General features: G+C 38.0%; 1 protein-coding gene across 8 annotated transcripts in view; it reads right to left on the bottom strand.

Annotated features, from left to right (window-relative positions):
• Positions 1-19074, bottom strand: part of LOC126480749 (sodium/potassium-transporting ATPase subunit alpha) — a 633888-nt gene that overhangs the window by 24015 nt on the left and 590799 nt on the right. For 5 of the 8 annotated variants that reach the window (XM_050104075.1, XM_050104057.1, XM_050104041.1 and 2 more), the window contains 3 exons: positions 17009-17147; positions 10911-11053; positions 4196-4452 (listed from right to left, as the gene is read on the bottom strand). In XM_050104075.1, the coding sequence (XP_049960032.1) occupies positions 4196-4452; positions 10911-11053; positions 17009-17147 (539 nt within the window). Of the gene's footprint in view, positions 1-461; positions 557-2345; positions 2441-4195; positions 4453-10910; positions 11054-17008; positions 17148-19074 lie in introns of all 8 variants that reach the window. The other 3 variants (XM_050104093.1, XM_050104049.1, XM_050104066.1) reach the window with 2 other exon arrangements.

Genomic DNA, 19074 nt, shown 5'->3' with positions numbered 1-19074 from the left:
AAAGGCATGAAACTGCAGGGTATAAATTAAACAAAAGACATTCAAGTCAGCAACTAAGTGCAAGCACTATTTCTGTGGACACATAACTAACCCTAAACATTCACTTATGAGACTTTCCCTACAGGAAAGAACTATGTAAGTGCAGTAGTTACACACATCTACTACATTCTACCCATATGAACGCAAAGAGCAAGGAATGGTAAGGGGAGGTCTGAGGAATCACACATTATAATTATAACTTTGAACTGATATTATTATTATTATTATTATTATTAATCATCTAAATTCTCTGTAAAACACACTATAATATGAAATTAATTACTATCACAGGTACTGCAGCATCAGTAAACCATCCTCCAGAACCAGTAAGTTACAATTATTACAGTTTATGCCCACATTTGGTTATGTGAGATTAATGAGACTACACATCACATTTCTCACATACACCTGACGGAATATACCTGCTGTTAACCAAGTTATCCGTTCTTGGGTTTCTTGGAGGACGCTTCATTATATCTGCTTCTGCAAGCTCATATCCTAATGAGATGGCAGGGACCTAAGAAATATAAGTGTCCAGAAATTCAAAATTATATTTCTTCAAGCAAAACTTACACAAGAAAACTGATTTCCTATCCAATTATTTCCCCAGAACATCCACAAATGGAGGCTGCTTGTATTTGATCCTATGTAAATAACTGATACTAGAAGGAGTCTGAAAATTAAAATTGCTGTTTCTACTACAATCATAAGATGGATGCAATATGTGACTACTCCAATATACACACAATACTCTCAATGGGTAACAAAAAGGAACAAAAAAGTGGAATGACTCTGGAATGCATAACTATTCATGGCTAAAAGTAGAACACAAGGTTATACAAAAATATGTACCGTTTTCACACTTCATGCAGTGAGCTTCTCTGGAAAGTAATCTGCAATACAATTAACTGTCTAACAATTTTAATTCATGCAAATACAATAAAAAAGAGAATTAGCACAGATTTATATCCCTGAGAAGTTCCACTGTTATTACAGATAAATGTTATACAATGTTTGACAAATGTTCTGCTATGATGAATGAGCTACAGTTTAATAACTGTTTTTAAAATGCTCACAACTTTAATGTTATTCTTTTAGCCATGAAAACACTAGAAAATTAAAAAAATAAATCATCCAGGATCAATGGCATCAGTTACAAAATACTGCAGGTACAGGTCATCAACAAATGCAAATTTTATCTGAAAAACAAGTGTCTATTAGTCTCTACATGTATAGTTATAGAAGTAATGGATGTTAAACTGTTTGGAATTTGAATACTACAGTTATGAGACAAGCACCATACATGAGACAGTGTTGAAAAATGTATGAAATACAGTTGCAATGTATGAACTGTTGCATAGTCTAGTCACTGTTTTTTGTATTTACTGATGAGTGATATTCAACTAATTCTACAGCATCATTCATCATATAAAAAATATTATGTGGCAGTGACATTGTTCATACAAATGCACCAAGGAAGCATTGCAACCCAACAGATGCTACAATACTTTCTTGTGGAATCTGAAAGGCTGGATGGCAGAACAATAACAACTGCCACACACACACACACACACACACACACACACGCACACACACGCACAACACAGTGATAGTAGCTACAACATAATTACTCATTGCTCTCAATGGTAAGAACTCCACTAAACTTCAAAATCTCAAACAATTCTCTGTATGAGTGCGTCAGAACTATTAAATTTCTCTCTATATTTCAAGTACAGTAGATACTATGGAAAAAAAAAATTAACTGGGCAAAACAGAAATTAGAAACTGTCTAGCATAATCATAAAACTGCAATCATTTAGCATCACTCATATGTAGTAATATCTCTATAATCTTCTTAAGAAAGTAAATACAGAGTCTATGGTAAAAAAAGAGACTAGCCCCCTAATGGCTGGAACATTGTGACAGAGGAAATGGGAACAGGAAAAGGAACCTTGTCATTTGAGATATAACTGCAAAGGTCAGTGTAGCAGTGGCTTATAGTGAGAACTTACCACTTCACATCCAGCTGAAGAAATTTCAAAAGTAAGAGATAAATAATAAAACATGCATGGGAATTAAATATGAATGTCAGAGAGGAAGAAATAAAATAAAAACTAAGAAGCAGTAAATACTCTAGCTGCACAGCCTATTAAAGACATTCTCTAGCTTGACAAAGATCTGTTTATGCATCAGTATAAAATCTAAGGGGTAATATGCATAAAAAGTGTTGTGCTCAAGTAATATGCAAAAATGTTTACATTACAGTAACAATTCTTTTGGAGGATAAGCCCACTGATTCAAGTTACCTTTCATTGACCAAATTATCTTTGTAAGGATTACGTGGACGTCGCTTCATTATATCAGACTCAGCCTCCTCGTAAGCCAGGGAAATTGCTGGTACCTGATAGTGACAGAAAGATGTACACAGGTTCCTTCTCCAAACAATATTTATAATCTTTGTCCCTAATCAGTCTGTGTAGGTCTCAATCATGTAGTAATACAAAAAAATGTGATTCTGATGAGGTAATATTACTGAATTATATGAGAAAATATACCAAATCCTTCCAGAAGGATAAAACTGAATGAATGTTAGCACTGCTTTTTCAAATCGACTGAGATTAAAAAATTTCTGCACACCAAACATGGTGTGAAGATTTTTTATTCAGTAGACTGTAAGCTCAAACGTACAGTATCATTTTAACATAAAAAAGACCACTTAACAGCTCATTTAATTAACTCACAAAACAAGAAAAATGTCTGGTGAATGCAATTGTGTCCCTTATACCAGACATGAGCAGAATGACGAATGTAAAGAAAGAATTGGTACAATACAGAGTGTGTGTAGAAGGGAAAAGTCAGACGAACAGATTTGACTGGAATGAACTATAAGCACGTCTGTTGATCATTCATGAAAATGCCAAATATTGACAGTGCAGACCGCTCATATTTCCTTCCAATGCACTGTCACAGACACATCCACTTCCCTCTAACTGCACAGACATATTCTTAAGAATCAGTATAGAGAGAATGGACCATAACAGATTTAACTACTACTTAATGAAGAGCAGCAATACTAGTGCACTTCTCCTGGAACAAGAAAGCTGCTCCTGCAATGCAGTATCTATTCTGAACTCATATTTCACAGTTTTGTAGACTGTACTGAAATTAAAAACAAAGAGCTAACAACAAAAAGAGACAAGACAGAGAAGATGCAGAAATTTATTACAAAAATTCTGTACTGAGAAACATTTTCTCTTTTGAAGTATCATAACTGATGCGACACTTTAGTTTCACACACACACACACACACACACACACACACACACACACACACACACACACACACACCTACCTTTTGTATCCCTAAGAAGAAGAAAAATGAAATAAAAGTAACTCATAGTTAAGTAGCTACTGGCTTCATGCTGAAAAAAAAAATCAATCATGCTGAATAAACATATCACACACACAGAAAAAAAAACACACAATTCAAGTAACTCTTAAGCCACACCAATGATGGGTAAGGTTCTCTCAAATAGTACAGGTATCCGAAATTCAAGTAAAACTGCAGCAATAGAAAAAGAAATTACAAACTACTATGAAATGTCAATCATTAACACTGAAACAGTGAACAGCTGTGGCAGCATGACATTACACACACTTCAGATACTGGAAAAACATGCTGAATCTTCAACCATAATTAAGGTACTGTTTACATTACACAAATTAGAGGAAGTTGGTCGTGATTGCTATGGGACAGTTGGGTGTTTTATGACTTTTAATGCCCTCATCTCAAAAAGGAAATCTTCTGTTCCCTTGTGTCACTGTGATCCAAAGAGTCATAACAAATGGTGTGCATTTTACATACAAATACATATACAGGTAGACTTTCAGTCAAGAACAGAAGAAACTGGTCAGCTTAAGTATTTGCAGCAATACTCTGACCACAATGAAGTGATACTGGCAGCTGGACTCGGGACTTACAGGACTGGATAATTTCTGGATAAGGATACACTGTTCCAGTTTCCCCATTATTTCAAATTAACATGAGCTAAAAATTTTGTTACTGAAAATGTAATTATTACCATAAACAGTAATTCTCTGACCTGTAACATGGAAGTATCTATACATAAGAAGAAATAGTATAATAAATACTCACCATGTCAGTGCCCAGATCAATGCACAAGATTGTAACTGTGCCAAGGGGTAGAGGAATGTCACATAAGATGAATGCAAGGAAAGGTGATATTTCAGGGATGTTGGATGTCAGTGTGTATGCAATAGACTTCTTCAAGTTGTCAAAGATCAAACGCCCCTCTTCCACACCAGTTACAATTGAAGCAAAGTTATCATCCAACAGGATCATGTCAGCAGCCTGCTTTGATACGTCAGAGCCAGCAATACCCATAGCCACACCTGAAATGTAATAAAATTATCCAAGATGTTACAAGATACAACTTTTAGCCTAATTATCACAATTATCAGTGATTTCATGAACACACAACTTCAACCTTTTCTTAAATAATCACACACACACACACACACACACACACACACACACACACACACACACAAAATTAAAATGTGTCATGTCCTCAACAAATATTAAGTATGGCACACCAGTTTACTTGAAGAAAGCCATATAAGTGGAAGCTATGGCTTACTGACAGAATCAGGGCAGCATTCACTGAAGGGATTTGGGGAAACAAAAATCAAAATCAGAGTGACTAGATTATTCACCCTGCTCCTATTGATTCCAAGACAACTGTCTTAAAAGCTAATCCTCCTTACAATTCATATTACAACCCGACAATTATAATTTTACTTCTAGTTTTCCTGTTTTCCTTCGTGGTGGGTGCTTTCAGGATTTTGTTCCTTTCCACTTTGTGCATGGAAAGCAGCAGGAATTCAAATACCGAAGACTGAATACCATTATTCGTTTCCTTTCTGCAATGTTAGAACTTTGACTAGTCTCAGATCGCATCCTCACACCATCGTTTCATAATTTCTGATACTTTCAGTCATAACAATCTTGGTTTTGCAAAAACAATTGATGCTGACTGTAATCTAATAGGCTAAACTTCATATTCAGGCAATTTTTCTCAGTGAAAGGACAAGAAACGATCATGGATCCCTGAAAGGTCTACACTAATTTGATAATCCATGCAACTATGATCAAATACAAACTGACATGTAATATTCCTTGATGTCCAGAACTGAAATGTAATCAGAACAATATTCCAAGCAATATTTCAGTTTTGCTTGCTTTGGATACACAAATATGAGAGTATGCTGAAAAGTAATGCGCACATGCTTCTAAGAGACAAACAAAGAAAAAGCAGAAAGATCAGGCACAACGTACATTAAAGTACAAGTCTTAAAATTCAAAACCATCTATTTATTTTTCAACAGAGTCAGCATTATGACTAACACAGTTCTCCCAATGTGTAACAAGTTTTTTCATTCCATCACAGAAAAGTGCTTCCAACTTTTCTCAAATCCCGGACTGGACAGCTGCCTTCACCTCATTGTCTGAGTTGTAATAATTACCCTTTAGGTCCCTCTTGAGTCCAGGAAAAAATAAAATTCGCAAGTCACAAGTTCACTGTAGTAACAAGGGTACGGAATTGGTTCAAACTTCAGGTTTCACACAGCCTTTTCAGTTGAGGGTGATGCGTGGATGAGCATTGTCATGTTGCAAGATTATTGCTCAATAATGAAGCTGACACATTCCTTAGATATTCCAATATGGTTTGCAATATGCTTTTGAGTGATTCACTGATTATTTTGAATCAAATCATCGATGAGTTGCAATGTTTATCATCTGTGGTAGTGATCACATATATACTGCATGTTTCACCAACACTTATAGCTTTTCCAGGCTCACAACCACAAAGTTTATTAGGTTAGGTTAGGTTAGTGCTGTTTAACGTCTCGTCGACAACGAGATCATTAGAGACGGAGCGCAAGCTCAGGTTAGGGAAGGATGGGGAAGGACATCGGCCGTGCCCTTTCAAAGGAACCATCCCGGCATTTGCCTGAAACGATTTAGGGAAATCACGGAAAACCTAAATCAGGATGGCTGGAGACGGGATTGAACCGTCGTCCTCCCGAATGCGAGTCCAGTGTGCTAACCACTGCGCCACCTCACTCGGTAAAGTTTATTACTCATCAGTTTAAAGAACACTTATAAACAGCATTGTCACCATAAACAACCTTTAAACAACGTCGAGTCTCACAAATAGTCACATTTTCAGCAGTTAAAATCACGATAACAGCACGCTGTTTAACTGATGCTGACACAGCACTAGAACACATCTCCATACTTCCACGACTCAAAACATACTGTACGAATGCACCCTGGATGAATGCAACACATTCAAACTAAGCATTCTTAAAGAGGGGCAAGTTACCTTCCAAATGCTACCTGGCATATTTCTCAAAGTCATTTCATTCATGATCTATAAGCATATATGTATTACTTCTCAGTCTACCTACATACACTGCATAGCACTGACTTTTAGATACAAACTTCCTGTTCTCCAACACGATTATTTCCTGGAGCAGAGCAGTAACTCAACTGCATTTATTTTACAGAAACACCTACACGCTAGAGACATTTTCAAGAACCTATATCTAGTTATTGACTAAAGGGTCAACAAAAGGATGTGACTGTAAAGAGTTATACTGGTCTCTTTCAGGTCTTTTATATAATATACATTTTAGCGTAGTACTTCCAAGAGCAAATATCACATGTATTACAAAAACTGTACAAGTACTACCACTGGTATGGCACTCGATGTACATGTTATGATTGAACTGCACTTTTTGTCAACAAATTTCAACTGATGGTGCTGTTATGAAGAACTAATACAAAAAAGTAAGATCTTTCTAACACCACCATCAACTAAGATGTGTTCACATAAACTGCTGTTCAGATGTAGCCTGTGCATCAAATGTGATTATGCTATTTACTAATGAATGTGATTTTAACTTTGTGACAGGGTAGCCCTACCAATGGAGACCCTGGTACAATTTTTTTAATTATACATGTGGGTTTAGCTCTGGGAAGTGCAAGGCTATAGACATGAATCATACATAAAGATTAAAAGTTACCAATACAGCAATACTTGTAACCTCATATACTTGTAATCTCATATTTTTGATGACCCTGTAGTCAATAATTGTACCTAGGTATTTGAAAATCCTCCACCCCATGAACCATAGACCTTGCCGTTGGTGGGGAGGCTCGCGTGCCTCAGCGACACAGATAGCCGTACCGTAGGTGCAACCACAACGGAGGGGAATCTGTTGAGAGGCCAGACAAACATATGGTTCCTGAAGAGGGGCAGCAGCCTTTTCAGTACTCGCAGGGGCAACAGTCTGGATGATTGACTGATCTGGCCTTGTAACACTAACCAAAAAGGCCTTGCTGTGCTGGTACTGCGAACGGCTGAAAGCAATTGGAAACTACGGCCGTAATTTTTTCCCGAGGGCATGCAGCTTTACTGTATGGATAAATGATGATGGCGTCCTCTTGGGTAAAATATTCCAGAGGTAAAATAGTCCCCCATTCGGACTACTCAAGAGTACGTCGTTATCAGGAGAAAGAAAACTGGCGTTCTACGGATCGAAGCATGGAATGTCAGATCCCTTAATCGGGCAGGTAGGTTAGAAAATTTAAAAAGAGAAATGGATAGGTTAAAGTTGGATATAGTGGGAATTAGTGAAGTTCGGTGGCAGGAGGAACAAGACTTTTGGTCAGGTGAATACAGGGTTATAAATACAAAATCAAATAGGGGTAATGCAGGAGTAGGTTTAATAATGAATAAAGCAATAGGAATGCAGGTAAGCTACTACAAACAGCACAGTGAACGTATTTTCGTGGCCAAGATAGACACGAAGCCCACGCCTACGACAGTAGGACAAGTCTATATGCCTACTAGCTCTGCAGATGACGAAGAAATTGAAGAAATGTATGATGACATAAAAGAAATTATTCAGATAGTGAAGGGAGATGAAAATTTAACTGGAATTCGACAGTAGAAAAAGGAAGAGAAGGAAACGTAGTAGGTGAATGTGGATTGGGGCTAAGAAATGAAAGAGGAAGCCGTCTGGTAGAATTTTGCACAGAGCACAACTTAATCATAGCTAACACTTGGTTCAAGAATCATGAAAGAAGGTTGTATACAAGGAAGAACCCTGGAGATACTAAAAGGTTTCAAATAGATTATATAATGGTAAGACAGAGATTTAGGAACCAGGTTTTAAATTGTAAGACATTTCCAGGGGCAGATGTGGACTCTGACCACAATCTATTGGTTATGAACTGTAGATTAAAACTGAAGAAACTGCAAAAAGGTGGGAACTTAAGGAGATGGGACCTGGATAAACTGAAAGAACCAGAGGTTGCACAGAGTTTCAGGGAGAGCATAAGGGAACAATTGACAAGAATGGGGGAAAGAAATACAGTAGTAGAAGAATGGGTAGCTTTGAGGGATGAAGTAGTGAAGGCAGCAGAGGATCACGTAGGTAAAAAGACGAGGGCTAGTAGAAATCCTTGGGTGACAGAAGAAATATTGAATTTAATTGACGAAAGGAGAAAATATAAAAATGCAGTAAATGAAGCAGGCAAAAAGGAATACAAACGTCACAAAAATGAGATCGGCAGGAAGTGCAAAATGGCTAAACAGGCATGGCTAGAGGACAAATGTAACGATGTAGAGGATTATCTCACGAGGGAAAGATAGATACTGCCTAGAGGAAAATTAAAGAGACCTCTGGAGAAAGGAGAACCACTTGTATGGATATCAAGAGCTCAGATGGAAACCAAGTTCTAGGCAATGAAGGGAAAGCAGAAAGGTGGAAGGAGTATATAGAGGGTCTATACAAGGGCGATGTACTTGAGGGCAATGTTATAGAAATGGAAGGGGATGTAGATGAAGATGAAATGGGAGATATCATACTGCGTGAAGAGTTCGATAGAGCACTGAAAGACCTAAGTCGAAACAAGTCCCCGGGAGTAGACAACACTCCATTAGAACTACTGACAGCCTTAGGAGAGCCAGTCCTGACAAAACTCTACCATCTGGGGAGCAGAATGTATGAGACAGGCGAAATACCCTCAGACTTCAAGAAGAATATAATAATTCCAATTCCAAAGAAAGCAGGCGTTGACAGATGTGAAAATTACCGAACTATCAGTTTAATAAGTCACGGCTGCAAAATACTAACGCGAATTCTTTACAGACGAATGGAAAATCTGGTAGAAGTCAACCTCGGGGAAGATCAGTTTGGATTCCGTAGAAATATGGGAACACGTGAGGCAATACTGACCCTACGACTTATTTTAGAAGCTAGATTAAGAAAAGGCAAACCTACATTTCTAGCATTTGTAGACTTGGAGAAAGCTTTTGACAATGTTGACTGGAATACTCTCTTTCAAATTCTGAAGGTGGCAGGAGTAAAATACAGGGAGCGAAAGACTATTTACAATTTGTACAGAAACCAGATGGCAGTTATAAGAGCATAGGGACATGAAAGGGATGCAGTGGTTGGGAAGGGAGTGAGACAGGGTTGTAGCCTCTCCCCGATGTTGTTCAATCTGTATATTGAGCAAGCAGTAAAAGAAACAAAAGAAAAATTCGGAGTAGGTATTAAAATCTATGGAGAAGAAATAAAAACTTTGAGGTTCGCTGATGACATTGTAATTCTGTCAGAGACAGCAAAGGACTTAGAAGAGCAGTTGAACAGAATGGACAGTGTCTTGAAAGGAGGATATAAGATGAACATCAACAAAAGCAAAACGAGGATAATGGAATGTAGTCTAATTAAGTCGGGTGATGCTGAGGGAATCAGATTAGGAAATGAGACACTTAAAGTAGTAAATGAGTTTTGCTATTTGGGGAGCAAAATAACTGATGATGGTCGAAGTAGAGAGGATATATAATGTAGACTGGCAATGGCAAGGAAAGTGTTTCTGAAGAAGAGAAATTTGTTAACATCAAGTATAGATTTAAGTGTCAGGAAGTCGTTTCTGAAAGTATTTGTATGGAGTGTAGCCATGTACGGAAGTGAAACATGGACGATAAATAGTTTGGACAAGAAGAGAATAGAAGCTTTCGAAATGTGGTGCTACAGAAGAATGCTGAAGATTAGATGGATAGATCACATAACTAATGAGGAGGTATTGAATAGAATTGGGGAGAAGAGGAGTTTGTGGCACAACTTGACAAGAAGAAGGGATCGGTTGCTAGGACATGTTCTGAGGCATCAAGGGATCACCAATTTAGTATTGGAGGGCAGAGTGGAGGGTAAAAATCGTAGAGGGAGACCAAGAGATGAATACACAAAGCAGATTCAGAAGGATGTAGGCTGCAGTACATACTGGGAGATGAAGAAGCTTGCACAGGATAGAGTAGCATGGAGAGCTGCATCAAACCAGTCTCAGGACTGAAGACAACAACAACTTGAAAATGGCATAAGGTTGAATTCTTATGGTAGTATGAAAAACAAATGGAGAACTGATAACAGCAGGCGTTATGGTGTCCATTAATAAAGTTCATTTCCTCTTACAACAGCATGCCCATTTCACGGTATTCCTTACTTTCCCTTCTACTTCTTTGTTTCTTTTACCTTGTTTTTTCTTTTGGCTTTGCCTCTAGTACAATGAATTTCACTTTTCTTGCACATACAAATCTTTTATTGCTGTTGTTACTTTTATACATCAAATTTTGACTTATCCTCTTTTCTTGAATTTCTCCACAATCAAATGTGTACATGCTGCTACTGTTAATGAAGTTACTCCTTTAAGTTCTTTTGTTCGAGTTTCAAATATAAACCAATAAATAAAAACGTGTTGTTGATTAACTCACCAATGTCAGCTTTCTTGAGTGCAGGGGAGTCGTTTACACCATCACCAGTCACAGCTACAATAGCTCCCATTCTTTGACAGCCTTCTACAATGATCAACTTTTGTTGAGGTGATGTGCGCGCAAACACAATTTCAGTGTGATACCTGAAACCATTAAAAAAAAAAAAAAAATGTAAAATAAGTAACCTACACTGCGATCTACTGCAATTCTCTTTTCACCTTCACAGATTATCTGCAGATTCAAGTTCATGCTACCATGTTACACAAGGCCTACATACCACTAGCAAAAAACAGAAAATAATTTTAAATTATTATTCCACCTCTTCCCTCGACGAAACATCATCGATATGGGCTTTCAGAGCTGAAGGCCCACTCGTGTAACCTTGATGACTGCACAACACAAAGCTTTACACCTTGCCTGGGCCCATCAATGCAGACACTGGACTGTCCATGACTGGAAACATGTTGCCTGGTTGGGCGAGTCTCATTTTAGATTGTATCGACAGGATGGACGTGTAGGGGTATGGAGATAACCTCATGAATCAATGGACCCTGCAGGTCAACAGGGTACTGTTCAAGCTGGTTGAGGCTCTGTAAAAGTGTGGGCATGAGCAGTTGGAATGATATGGGATCCCTGATACGTCTAGATATGACTGACAGATGACTCATATGTAAGCATCCTGTCTTATCACCTGGATCCATTCATGTCCATTGTGCATTCCAAATGGACTTTGGCAATTCCAGCAGGACAATGAGACACCCCACACATCCAGAATTGCTACAGAGTGGCTCCAGGGACACTCTTCTGAGTTTAAACACTTCCACTGGCCACCAAACTAACTGGCATGCCTTGCAACATGCTGTTCAGAAGAGATCTCCCATCCTCATACTCTTATGGTTTTATGAGCAGCCCTGCAGGATTCATAGTATCAATTCCCTCCAGCACTACTTCAGACATTAATTGAGTCCATGCCACATCGTGATGCTACACTTCTGCTTGCTCGTGGGGGCCCTACACTATATTAGGTAGGTATACCAGTTTCTTGGGCTCTTCAGTGTATGTCAAACTTACTGATTTGTCTCTTTTCAATGATTCTAATTGCAAATGTGGCTGAACTAAGTTATTTTAGGAGATCCAAAATGTGCATTTTCCAATTTCAATTCTCATCAATATGGACATCTAAGAATTTTTAAGTTTTCACCCTATTTATTATTTCCTACTGTATGTTACACTTACCACTGGTATAGGACCATTAGATGTGCAGAACTGAATATTTCGTGTCTTTTTAAAGCTGAGGGTGAGACCATTTGAAGAAAACCAGTGATACATATGAACTTTGTTTACCATTTCTTCAGTTTCTGTGTGTGTGTTTCGGTTGATTAGAATACTATTGTCATCTTCAAAAAGAACTAATTCTGCTCGAAGTATATTAGATGATAGATCGTTTACATATATGAGGTAGTGGGCCTAAGATTGAGCCCCGTATGTGATTTATCCCCAGTCAGATTTATGTCCCTGGATTATATACTCTAAAGATGACTGGACGGTATACGGCCAAAACATCAGAAGATGAAGTGAAATTTATGCAGCTGACACCCGAAATTTTATGAAACAACCCTTCTGAAACCGAACTATGATTGGCGGATGATACTACTGTTTTTAAAGTAAGGTACTATTGTAGAATACATCATCTCAAAAATTTTGGAAAATGACATCAGCAGCAAAACAGATCAATAGTTATTGACATGGCTTCAGTGATAGTATTTCATATAGTTTTAATCTGTGAATATGTATGATCACAAAGCTTTGGACAATTTAGTATCATCATAAGCTGATAAGCCGTAAATATAACTTTCCTGTTTTCTGTTAAAAGAAACTGCAAGAAGCAAACTGATGTGCTATATACTGTGCTATGCTATGAAAGTGTGCGGTTTCGATGTCTTTCTTACAGTCAGTTTCAACTATCATAGGAGGGCATATGAACTATTAGATAAATTGTTTATCTCATATTTATACACTTCTCCTTTACATACAGGATGAATCAAAATGAATGGTACAAAAAGAAAGTCTTCATGTGACTACAGTAATGACTTTATTTCAGAAATACACATATAGACTAAAAGGTTGACTATCACAGTTTAAGCTGGCAACAATGAAACAATGCAAAGTTGCCCTTATTGTTAATCACTGGCTTTCATATTCAAACTGTTGGCATGGGCAATAAAAAAAGGCATATCACGTCTTAAAATACTCAAATACATCATTAACAATTGTTGTTGAAAGACATTTTCAAACCAAATTTGGTAAAGTAGCTACCGTACTGTCACAAAAATGCTAGATGGGCAAACCAACTTGAGGTGACAGGGTCCACAAGCAAGAAGAAAACCACAGGACAGCCATCCATCGAGAACGAAGTGGTGGAAAACATTCGTATGATCTAACAAAAAAGCCACAGAAAATGCACATGTCCTGCTGCCAGCAGAGAAGTGAACGTGTCACATTCAAAAGTGGTGTGTGTGTGTGTGTGTGTGTGTGTGTGTGTGTGTGTGTGCGCGTGTGTGTTCTCTCTCTCTCTCTCTCTCTCTCTCTCTCTGCACAATCATCTGCTGTTCAAGGCCATAAAATCAGCTTATAAACCAAAACAGAGACAACTATGCATTGATTTGCACACACGAATGGAGGTAAATGGTTTTGCAGACAGACTTGTGTTATCTGATGAAGCCACATTTCACTTAAGTTGCAAAGTGAACAAGCATTATATGAGGTACATGAAACCCACCTGCCTTTCTGGAACATAAACATTATTCTCCGAAACTTAATGTTTTCTATGCCATAACAAACAGCAGAGTCTATGGTCCTTTCCTCTTCACAGGATCTACCATTACAGGCACAACCTATCTCTCTGGCTGTTGCCTCAGTTGACAGAAGAATTATTCAACTTCATTTTACAGCAGGACAGGGGCCCGCCACATTGCCATGACATCATAAGAAATCTCCTCAAAGAACATCTTCCACAGTGCCAGACTGGTCACGCCAAGTCAAATAATGTGCTGTTAATATTGTGGCCCCCACATGCTGCCTGACATTACACCAATAGTTTTTTTGTTTTTTTTTTTTGTTTTTCCGGAATGTGTAAAGCACAGAGTTTACCTTCCACCACTTCCACAGGACTTACAGCAGTTAAACCTCCAGATGCTAGGCACAATTAACTCCACTGGTATGACTACATTGGAACAGGTCCCAAAAATGCAACACCAGATAGGCATCTGCCACTTTATACTTCTGCAAATGTCCATGGGAACAGTGGGAGTTAACCTTTTGGTCTAATGTGTATTTCTGAAATAAAGTCATTACTGTAGTCATAGGAATATTTTCTTTTTGTCCCATTCATTTTGAAACATCATTTTGAAACAACCTGTATTTTCAGGCAAAATTTGTACAATCAAACATATCCTGTTCTGTTTTCTTACACACTGTTGGTTATACAGGAAGTTATATTTCTGGCTTATTGGTTTATGATGAGAATACTACTACGGAATCTGAACCATCCAAAACTTTGTAGTCCTATACATTCGTAGATTAAAGCAACATGAAATACTGTCACTGAAGCCATTACAGTCACAGATCCAGCAGCTGGAGAGATGTCTCTCATTCTCCATGTACCAAATATCCTGACCAATTTACCCATTCATCTTATGTAACTTCAGTTTCCAATCATGGTTTCGCTTGCAATAACAATAAACAAGGCCCAAGGTCAGAGAGAGGGGTAAGAGAACAGAACCATGAGGGGGCACGGGAGGGGGAGCCGATCGACATAGTGAGGGGGAAGGAGGAGGAGACTGGCAGAGGGAAAGGGGGTTGGGGGAAGAAGATGGAAGGAGTTTTAGATGTGTATCCAAATCCCACATATCTGGTAACTGTAAAGTCTTGCCATGTTTGCTGTATATTAAAAATATATAGCTTATATCTGCCCAAATCATCTTTAGAACATTGTGTAAAAATCTTAAGTAAATTGGTCAAGAACTTTTTGTTGTTTCCTCTTTATCTATTACATATACGGTTACATACAATATTAAAAAATATATCCAGCCTATGTCCGTCTGAATTATCTTTAGTGCGTCGTGCAAAAATCGTAAGTGAATTGATGAAGTACTTTTGAAAAATTGTAACAACGTTAACCAACAACTTGCCTGTAGATAGTAGTATAGGTATAGCATAAAACTAGTCCACAGTCATACTGTTAACAATGTTACCGTTCATAACAGTACTAAAAGTTTGTTATGAACAGTAGTGCTGTTAAGAGGATGACACTGCAGGCCCTGTTGCCTAATTTACACGGGATTTCAAAAATGTGTGACACTGCTAAGCTAGTTTTGTGTGTATTTTTTTACAATGCCACTGTGGCTTCATTACATTAGGACATGTTTTAAAACAGCTCTGATGATGGTCATGTTGACCAAAGCCTGTAGTCTAAGAAATGAAAAAAAATTTTTGGTCTTACAGACAGAAGTAAAAGAACACTCTGTAATGCAATTTCAGCACCTGAAACTAAAATCAGATAACCATCTAGTAGGAGCATATACTGAACAGGTTGTAGCTATTCACACTTTGATGGGAACTATGGTGAGGAAAAATAGGTCCTTGCAAGAAAGGAATTGTGTTTTCTTCAACCGATAATTGGTGTAATGAGGACAAAAAAGTGACCTAAGGAGGATACAAGACTATTTCACACCATTTAAATGACATCATCATGAGGAATTGCCATAAGTGGACTTCTCGTGTAGAACAAATGAGTGCTGCAGACAGTCACATATCATATTATGAGCTTTATCAGAGAGAGCAGGCTGAAATTAAGACGGAAAGACTAACAATGTGTAGTATCTGAAGTTGGCAATAGGACAAAAAGCTTACTGCTTTAAGTATATGAAGATGGTTTCTGTCATCTCACAATAATACCCAAAGGATGGATGGCTACTCCCCACACAGAGGCAGCGCTGAGTCACAGACAAACACAATGAAAAAGTGTTCTAAATATATTCAGCTAGCTGGCGGAGTCCATCATGAGACATAGATTTAAAGAAAAATTTACGTGTGTGTATACGTACGCACGCACGCAAGCGCACACACGCGGCTACTTTTGTCTTCAGGTGCTAAGGTGGGAGCCTCAACACCTGGAGAATGACCATTTGTGTGTGAGTTGTGTTTGTGTGAGATTTTTCTACATTTGGTGGATGTCTCTCTTCAAGTCAACACCAACTCTATGTTGTGGGGGTAGTCATCTTTTCATACTGTGTTACTACAACCTTGATTTTCTATTATTTTATTTCTGTCTTTTTAATGACCCTCTTCTACCACACACACAACCACTGCTCAATGCATACAATAATGTAGAACTTGAATAAAAGTTTCTGACAAATCCTCTGAAATTTGTGCTTCCCTTACACCTAATGCTCTTTTTGCTCTTACCATTTCCAAAACATCGTATTTTATGTGGAACAGGAATTATGGAGCAATAGACAACTATGTGGAAGAACAGATGAGTACTAAGTTTCTTTACACGTATCACTTGGTTTCTAGGACATACTTGCATCGGTCAAGTGGATTGAATTTTTCTTTTTTTTCCCTCAAAACACGCACACCTGCACCCCCAAGCACGCACACGCACACGCGCGCACACACACACGCGCGAGCACACACACGCGCGCGCACACACACACACACACACACACACACACACACACACACACACACACACACACACACACTCACTCACTCTGCAAGATAATGTTCAGTTTAACTTGACAGACTTAGCACTGCTTAGTCTTTTTCTCAGTAAATACTTCCCTGTTTATTACTGAAAGAAACAACTCTCCTTGAATAACTGTTTCCTCATAATCAATAAACAACAACTGAGGCAGAAATCTTTTTTTTCCATTTCATAAATTTCTCAACCTTCAAAGACTTTCAAACGAATTGTTCTTCAAAAAGTAAAAAGCAATGCGAAAAATCAGTAGGCTCCTGTTCATCATGGAACTGTAACACTATTAAGCATACTTCACAAGAATGTTATTCCTTGATGATGAACTAGTGATACGTACCTGAGGATCTCATCTAGCTGATCAGAATTAAGGTCACGTAGTTCTGTACCATGAACCACAGCTGCTTTTGCTTCACGAGGATTAACTTCTGACACTGGAATGTTTAATCGTTGTGCAATATCTTCCACAGTTTCATTGCCTGGAAATGGAGGTGTGATTAAGATTAAAGTTCACAAAATGAGATTTATTTTATTAAATCTTACTCTGGCACAATTTAAAAAAATAATGAATCAGTTATCAATAAATTAAGCATCATATATGCACAGAGGACACTGTCCTGTCATATCTCTCTCACATGCCTCTGCAGACTGTACATTTGGTACTTTCACAACTGAGAACTGTGTTGACAACAGTTTAACTACAGGTATGTTGTCCCATTCCAGACTGGTAGAAGGCCCACGTTAGTGTCTCCCTTGATGACACATCTCAGTGATATTTCTTTATATTTGAGAGTATGGGATGAATCAAAAAGCTTAGAACCCCTAACTTTAATGGTTACTTTCCTAAGCTTATGCACACAGTTTGCAGGTGGGAGAGGATTACCTTGATGTCGGAGACACAAAAATAAGTCTAGGAGAGTAGTTACCCTAAGGAAAATCATGAAGTTCAGAATTAACACATCAAGGTAGCAATTCCATAACTGAGCTATTTTTGTGCAAAGATTTTCTACAGCGATCTCATTCATTACGAATCAGTCGCTGCAACATTAGAGCTGTTTCACAATTTTGGAATTGTGTAATATTAACAACCACAATTCAAATTGATGTGATGTATGTGCAGTTACTTTTCCATATGAATGGACAGTTTGAAATTAACTTAAAACTACGTTTTTATTACTATAAGAAGTTATGGTGCTCAGTCTGGTGCAAGCCTTTCAGTTTCACTCTACTTCAGATTTTGACAGGCAGTTTCATTATTTATTTACATTGGAAGATTCTCATTTAATTTTCCAAGGCTGAGTGGATATCATCCCTGACCTTTCCATCACTTACAAATTGGAAGCGATCAACTGTGCATTAAACTAATGACCTTAATATCATTATCCATCAATGGTAAAGACTAAACCACAAAAGGAGCATATCAACGCAGTTATTTATTTACAGCATGGCCATGATAAGTTGACCCTATTTACTGGGCTGTCAATAGCAGAGAGAATCGGCACTACCTGGAAGACACTCATTTGTTTCCAACCACTGCCGATATTTTTGTGTGTCACCTCTGCTTAAATATGAGTACAAAATATTAATAATGGTGCCAGCACTGCTGGTAGGGGAAGGTACTGCCTTCCCTTCACTGCTCCTCTCCTTAATGCTGTCTTAATGCATGCTGGGGCAAGGCATGGGCTCCTGCAATTTCCACCTGCCATCAAGTAAAGGGCCAATTTATAGTGGTGAAACAATATTTATGTGTTTACTTCAGCTGGCAAGATTAAGGCCTTTTGAGGGAGCAGCATGGATAGCTCACATTTATTTTAACTATTTAATTTTTTCTTTACATTTCTCCGTGTCAACAGGCTACAGTTTCCCACACAAAATGTTAAAAATAATCTGATTTAAGTTTATATATCATTTACTTTTTTCATGTACGAGAACTCCAATGAGACTAGTTTCTGGTATCTGAATACATAACCGCTTTTCTTTAAAGCAACACGATTCACACCAGACAAGCAATACAGCAAAGGACACACTTGTTGCACCTTGTGTTGGCAAAAATGGGAACCTCTAATGGAAGCGGAGAGAACATTGTGTTATTAGGGATTGACAGATGGCAATGTGTTATCTCAACATAAATCAGAGAAACAAGTATTACAACTAAAAAGAATACAATGAGATGCAAAGAATAATGTCCTTAGTTAACACTGTTGTGTTAAGTTAAAGAAAGTGAACAATTACAAAAAATATATATAAACCGCTTAGTTGATTATTAACATAAAAGTTGGACTCCCCCCCCCCCTCCCCCGTCTCTCTCTCTCTCTCTCTCTCTCTCTCTCTCTCTCTCTCTCTCTCTGGTGTAATACTGCAAAGAAGTTCTGTAATTATCCATAGTAACTGTGATTTTAAAAAAAT

Source organism: Schistocerca serialis, chromosome 1, assembly GCF_023864345.2.
Source record: "Schistocerca serialis cubense isolate TAMUIC-IGC-003099 chromosome 1, iqSchSeri2.2, whole genome shotgun sequence".
Classification (NCBI taxonomy): Eukaryota; Metazoa; Arthropoda; class Insecta; order Orthoptera; family Acrididae; genus Schistocerca; species Schistocerca serialis.
This window is presented reverse-complemented; position numbering and strand designations above follow the sequence as displayed.